Genomic DNA, 7,034 nt, shown 5'->3' on the forward strand with positions numbered 1-7,034 from the left:
GGAATATTTTCACCCGTTGTATTCATGATGGTCTGTGAGGAGTAACTCGTTTCCTGCCATGAAATATGTTTATAATCAAGTCAGGTGTATGCCTCAGAGACGATGATGGGATTGTATCAGCAGTGTGAGTTCACTGATCCTCGTACCAGCCTGGTGTGCTGTCGCTGCTGCACTGCAGCTGTGACTTCCCTCAGCTCTGGCAGCCCTGCTGTGGGCCAGGGCAGCCATTTATCCCTCACGGTCGTGGCAGCCAAGAGACACACTGGGAGCTCACCTCATGACAGGCAGTGTGAGTTAAATTGAACAATGTACCAGTCCAGTGTGCTACTGCTGCTGCTGCACTGGAGCCGTGACTTCCCTCAGCTCTGGAACGTGTGGGAACACCCCGCATTCCCACAACTCCCAACACAACCGAGGTAGCTCACAGAGCTCAAGTTCTTGGCAGCGAGGACAATCACCCAGCACAGACACTGCTATGTGCAGCAACACCCCAGGAGAGCTCAGGCACTGCTACACTGGCTCCCAGTTATTCCACAGGGCTGAGAAAATCACACATCGCCAGGAAAGGCTGAATCGGGAAGTGCCTGAGAAGAGACAACTGAGACGGGACCTCATCAGTGTCTATAAATATCTGAAGGTAGGGTGCCAAGAAGATGGATCCAGGCTCTTCTCGGTGGTGTCAACCACAACGACACGAAGCAACAGGTAGCAACTGATGCCCAGGAAATCCCGCCTGAATACAGGGAAGAACTTCTTTACTGTGAGGGTGACTGCGCACTGAGCAGATTGCCCAAAGGCTGTGGAGTCGCCCTCCTCGGAGATACTCAAGAGCCATCTGGCCGCAATACCGTGGCACAGCACTGTGGGGTGACTCTGCCCGATGAGGGAGGCTGGACCAGGTGTCCCGATCCCGACCCTTCCAGCCCGGCCTGTTCCGTGACTCTGTGATCTCCGGGGCATCGGAACACCCAGCGCACTCCACCGCTTCTGGTCTTTAAGAGAGTTTAGTAAACTGGAGTTCAAAGCGGTGTTTTCCCACGCACTCCCTGACTCGGGACCGCTCCCGACAGGAGTGATAACGGGAGGGATAACGGGAATTCCGCTCCCTCTCCCCACCCACGGCCAGGATGAAGCCACACCACCTAAGGCCCCCCCCGCCGCCGGAAGGGATTCCTCGCCCTTCCGCCGCGGGGTCACGTGACGCCCCCTCGGCCCCACAAGATGGCGGCGCCCATGTTGCTGCCCGAGCCCCCCCTGGGGAAGCCGAGGTGAGGCCGCGGCCGGGCCGGGCCGGGACCCCTCGGGGCGGGGAAACGGCCCGCGGGGCCCCGCAGAGCGTCGCGGTCCCGCCCCGGCCGAGCCCGCCTGAGTGCACGGGGGGCGCGGCTGAGGCCGCCCCGCGGCCGGTGCTGGCAGTGGCGCAGCTTGGCGCGGCCGCGGTCCCGCGGGGCGGGGGTAACGGGGGCCGGGGGGCGCGGGGCGGGAGCGCAGCCGTGCGGGGGCAGCGATGGGGCCGCGGGGGCAGCAAGGGGGCCGCGGGGGCAGCCGGCAGGCGGGGCGGGGGGCGCTGGCGGGGCCGCTCCCGGCCGGGCTGGGGCCGCGGGGCCGCCGTGCCCGCCGCGCCGCGCGAGGCGGGTGTGCCCGGGGAGCGGCGGCCGCGGCGATGAGAGGCGCGGGAGGCTGTGGGAGATGCGTGCCCGGGGTGAGCCCCGTCTGGCCCCGCCGCAGGGACGGGAGTCCCCGGGCCAGGTGTCCGGGTCTTTGGAAGGCTCCCGGGTCCCGGTGCCGTTCGGCCTGAGGGGGAGGCAGAGCCCAGCCCCGGAGCTGTTGGGGCGGTGCTGCTCCGTGCGCCTCAGCGGCGTGCTGTGCTGGCCGGAGACTGACGGGAGCTGTTCTCCCCCTTCCTGCCTTGGGCTTCAGGAGAGCCTAAGGAAGCGGTGGGAACTGGGAAGGAGGTTCTTGCTTTCATCTCCAGGCACCTGCTGAGGGATGCAATCCGTTTCGGGCAGAGACACGGAGTGTTCAGTCTGGCCAGGTCAGAGGGCCCTTGTGAGGACAGTGCTCTGTGAGGGCCGTGCTGCTCCTGGCACAGCCACCCTGATGTCACCACGGCACCACTGCAGCTGGTGACCATGTGAGCAGCCCTGAACGGAAGGATTGGAGATGCTGGTGAAGTTCTGGCTGTTTGCGTTATACTTGTGGAATCTTTTAAAATTACACACTCTAAAATGGGAAGCTTTTGATGTCCCATCAGTGTTTGGTGTGACACAATGACAGGAGTTGGAGATTGATCCTCCCTCCTATTTTCTCCTCGAATAGTCCCTTCTGGGCCTGTTCAAGACCCAGAAGAGGGACCTCAAATGAAACTTGCCAGAAAAGGGATTGATGTGAAAAGGTTTTAGATGCCTAAAATGGCTTTAGTCACAGTGCTGGTTGTAGGCAGCCATGCAGAGCTGTCAGACAAGCAAGGGAGAGTCTGGCCAGGCTTCTGCAGCAGAAGAGCAAAGCTGAGCATTGTGGGGGTGTGGTGTGTGCGTTGTTACCTGTGCACTGAGACTGCTGCCAGCAAAGGGTATCAAGGGAGACGAGAAAAAACTTGAAATTTCATAAAAAGACTAGAACATGCAGAAAGGTGTGCCAAAATTGTGGGATAGGAGATCCCCAAGTTTTTCTCCCTGATCTGATCTAGGGATTGATTTTCAGGAGCTGAGAAAGATTTCATGGAGTTGGTGATAACATCAAATGTTGTTGTATACAAGGACTACCATGGAATAAAAACTGGGCATCTTATGATGATGGCCTAAATTCAGCTTTTTATTGCTTCATTCAGTATATTACATCTTGTTCTCACACAGCTGCGCTCACACTCTCTGCCTGCAGAATCTTCCATACCAAAACTATTCTTAGCTCTATTATCTATATATTATTACCAGCCTTCACATATGATTGGATGTTCACTTCTTATTTACATTCTTTCCTTGCTGCTAGGCTCCACTGCCTTGCTGCATCCTCCAACAATTAAATGTTGCAGAGCTCAAGAAGGATGAGACCCTGTGTGGTGTCTTGTTGCTGCTGCCCATGTGCACCTCTAACAGCACAACCACAGATCTACAGATTTCATTGTCATGTCAGATGCCGCTGCAGAGTTACTGCTTCATACGAGTGGCTGTTAATTTTGTGTTTTGTGGGATTTTTTTCTCCTGGAGGGAACTAATTGCATGTATGACAGTAAAAATTAGTTGTTTGGCTGTTTTCTCATCTTCATGTTCCTCATCTTCAGCCATCAAAAGTACAGAGCTATTCTGAAGAAAGAGAAGAGGAAAAAAAAGCGGCAGGCGCTTGCCAAACTAAGGGACTCAGGTAACTGTGAAGTGCTTAGTGCTGTCAGTGGAACTAGAAGTGATTGGGTTTTTTCTTTTTTTTCTTTTTTTTTTTTTTAAGGATATAATTCTGTGTATCCTTTGCTGGCTATAGCATCCAGTTGTGTAGATGCATTGTTTTGTGGTTTTTTTCTCAGAAGCTACAGAAAAAGATGAATCTGTGTCTGAGGAAGAAGAGGAGGAAGTGGAGAAAGAGGAGGAAGAAGAAGAAGAAAAAAAACTTGAGGCAGAAAGGTGAAGAATCTGGGAAACTGCATATATACAGTAGACACTTTGCTAGTCAATTCCATTTTGATACTTTGAAAAGTTTGACTATATTCTGTAAAACAGAATATTTTTTAATATTTCAGGCTACATTATTCTTTTCTGTAATGCCTGAATGATTCCATCTGAATTTTCTCTTTTAAGGAAGATTAGATAAGCTGCAGTTATTGCTGAAGCAATAAATTTGAATTGTGGGCGTGACAGTCACGTCAGTTACGGATGCTCATTAAATGGAGGGTCTGAGTAGTGTCTGGTTTCCTTGGTAGACAAAAACTACATGAGCAGTGGTTGCTGAGAGAAGAAAAGGCCCAAGAAGAGTTCAAGCTAAAGAAAGAAAAAGAAGAGGCTGCAAGAAAACGGCAAGAAGAAGAAGAGGTGATGTATAAACTGACTGTTACTGTTGTGCCTGGAAATAAGGTAGACTTAGGGTAATATTCTTACTGTTCTGTTATGACCTATTTTTCTTGATCCTGGTGTGTTTGAAAGCACTGGCTCTTCTGTCTTTCACTTAGAAGAGCAAAATTGAAAAGGAAGAGAAAACAGCAACTCTTTAAAAGGGTTTTTGCCCAGAGATTTAGTTGCTTGTGATTGGATGGAAGCTTAATGGTCAAGGAGTTGTTTGGGTCAAACAAGATAGTTTTGACTTGCATTATAAAGCATTATTTCCTTAAGTAATTATTTTTTTTATCATAAAGAGGAAGATCAAAGAAGAATGGGAAGAGCAGCAAAGAAAAGAGAGAGAAGTGGCACAGCAGAAGCAACAGGAGAAGAAAGAGAGAGAGGTGATTCCTGGTGGTGGGAGGATAAACATGTTACATATCCTGTTACATGATGAGATGCAGCAGTTATACATGTTGAAGAAGGATTTTGTTACAATTAGCAATGTGTTAGTTACTCCATTCTGTTTGATTTCCTAAAACTATTAATCACTGTTAAAGAGCATCTAATGGATCCATATAAAGGGTAACTTGTTTTAACACATCTGGTTGTTCATAGTATGTTGTTGCTTACATCAGTTAAATACGAAGGCATACTGCCAGTGCAGTTCTGATATGTGCACTTTCTGCATCACCTGTTAAAGATGGTCCTTCCTTAATGTCTCAGTTGAACACAGTCAGTGCTGAAGAAAATGCCCAAAGAGAATATGGATTATGGAAGTACATTGCTGCTGTTCTTTATCAAAAGATGTGTTACAGCTCTTCTTTACCTGACTCATCCAACAGGACGTATCTTTTTTCAGAGCTCCTTGGGTGGATAAAAAAATTATGCTGAAGCTAGAAGTCATGGATAATGTTTCTGTTAATGATACATTCTTCTTAAGTTTTAGAAGTTCAATGACCTGGATGTAAAATGGCCTGTACAGAAATCCAGTGTGAGGACTGGCCTATTATTCCCAGTGAAGGGTGACTGCAGCTTTCTAGGATCTGGCCATTTTTGATTCTCCACAATCACAAAAGTTTCCAGTCATTTCACTGGGAGATGTCTTGCTACTGTGTCTGGTAACCAGAGCAGGAGAGGAGCCATGAGCAGACAGTTCTGTCTCCCGCAGTTAATAGTTGGTTGTGCCACTGATGATGTAACACTTGCACAGGGAATGCCAAAGAACAGCAGTTGTATTTCCTGTCTTACTTCCTCTGGTGTTAAATGTCCATTTCTCTCTTTGCAGAGTAGGGAGAGAAAATGATGCTCATGTCCTTTATTTAAGGTTGAGATAAAGTTCAAAGAGAACTGGTAACAGCAGGATTTTGTTCCTCCCCTCTCTCGTTGTGCCTGGGTTTCCCCAAGCCCTCAGCGGGATAATTTGGTTCTCTGAACTAGATGGAAGCTGCTTTCTTTTTTGCTTTGTTGTTGGCTTGTTTGCTTTGTGTTTTTCTGCGTTACTATTTTACTGTGTTAGTGAGTTAAATTGGCTCATAGAGGGCATTGACAGACACCCAGAGGGAAACTGATTACCCAGGTAAGAGTGGAGCCACCCATTCCAGCGACAGGAAGTTGTTTAGTTGATTTTGCCTGGGTCTTGAAACAGCAGTTTATTCAGATTCTAGCAGTAATTTAAAAAAGAAACTAATTTCCTTCCCTAAGATGAAAAAATAGTTTTTTCTGGTTTGGTGAGTGGTGGTAGTTCAGGGCTTTTTTTGTGTTTTGGCTTGTTTTTCTGTTTACATAGTTTGGTTTTTTGTTTGTTTGTTCTGGTTTGGTTTTCTTAAATAAGATGGATAATATCTGGCATTCTTGGTGATTAGTACCAGATGCTCTCTGAGTTCTCATCTTGGATTGCATTTTTTAATTTTTATTTGCTCTTTTTTAATTTAATTCATTCTCTTCCAAATTAGAACAGTGCTAGCATATTTTCTTGTTTTGATTATGTTTAAAAGTCTTTTTTTTCTTGGAACTTCTTAGAATAATTTGTTAGAACCAATTTCCAGGGAAAGAATATCCTCACTGTCTTCCTGTATTTGGAAGGCTAGATACAGTTAACTTGTGATGTTTAGGTTTCTTAAGAGTTGCATCTTTTGCTTTAACAGAGGCTCACTGAGCATTATGTTTTTCTGTGTGTTATACGGAATCCTTAAGAAGTTTAGTGCAACTAAACAATTATGGACCTACCTGTAACCAGGCTGTGTGCTAGAGCAGGAGATACGTTTAAATATTCAGTAGTTCAGTGACAGTTTTAAAAAAGAAAATTAAACTTCTATGTTGTCCATTGTTTAGTTTAGAAAATCATCTACATAAGGGTCTTGTCTGATGTATCCTTTAACAACTTTGTAGTACACGAACTGCTACAGAACAAAAGTAAATTTCCTGGTTTTAAAGCAAACCCCGTCAAACTTTCATTATGCATAATCATTGAGTATTGTAAATTAGGTTCTTAACTAAAGACAACAGATGTTTTGCGTGTCCTCAGGGTTTTCACTAGTCCTGTGTTTGCACCATTTATAGGCAGCTGTGCAGAGGATGCTGGATCAAGCTGAAAGCCAGGTATGCTCAGAGACTTTTTGAAAAAGAACTGTAAAGTAATTTGATTTCCATCCGGTGTTTGTCTTCTAGCATGCTGTCCATCTGCTCTTGAGAACCTAATGGCCTGAATAAATTTAATATATAGTGGCTTGCATGAGCTGGAAACTATTATTTACTCGGTGGAACATAATTAAGCATATTTCTGGCTGGTTGGTGGCAGTGCAGCTGTGCATGCTGATGACTGTTCAGGAGATCTGAGTCAAAATGAACCTGGAAATACTGCTGTGTGCTGTTAAAAAACACTGTGCATGATGGTTTATTTGTGAATTGTAAGTCTAAATAAATCTGTCAGTCCTCGGTGGCAAGACAAGCTTGTCTTTTTAAGCAGATGGCAGGCTCTAAATAAGAGGATTCAGTGGTAGAGGAGGGCAC

The 7,034-nt window shown here is 46.9% G+C and overlaps 1 protein-coding gene across 2 annotated transcripts in view; it reads left to right on the forward strand.

Annotated features, from left to right (window-relative positions):
* The first annotated feature begins 1,173 nt into the window (after nucleotides 1-1,173).
* Nucleotides 1,174-7,034, forward strand: part of LOC114066574 (U2 small nuclear ribonucleoprotein auxiliary factor 35 kDa subunit-related protein 2-like) — an 8,408-nt gene continuing 2,547 nt past the window's right edge. The window contains exons 1-6 of one of the 2 annotated variants that reach the window (XR_003573208.1): nucleotides 1,174-1,268; nucleotides 3,281-3,360; nucleotides 3,518-3,614; nucleotides 3,911-4,019; nucleotides 4,340-4,870; nucleotides 6,531-6,623. Coding sequence is in view for 1 of the 2 variants with exons in the window: in XM_027901361.1 (XP_027757162.1) it covers nucleotides 1,222-1,268; nucleotides 3,281-3,360; nucleotides 3,518-3,614; nucleotides 3,911-4,019; nucleotides 4,340-4,426; nucleotides 6,585-6,623 (459 nt within the window). In the remaining variant the exon portion in view is untranslated. The remainder of the gene's footprint in view (nucleotides 1,269-3,280; nucleotides 3,361-3,517; nucleotides 3,615-3,910; nucleotides 4,020-4,339; nucleotides 4,871-6,530; nucleotides 6,624-7,034) is intronic. The other variant, XM_027901361.1, reaches the window with a different exon arrangement.

This window comes from Empidonax traillii, unplaced genomic scaffold, assembly GCF_003031625.1.
Source record: "Empidonax traillii isolate 1590-97213 ecotype Southwest subspecies unplaced genomic scaffold, ASM303162v1 scaffold778:size296861, whole genome shotgun sequence".
Classification (NCBI taxonomy): Eukaryota; Metazoa; Chordata; class Aves; order Passeriformes; family Tyrannidae; genus Empidonax; species Empidonax traillii.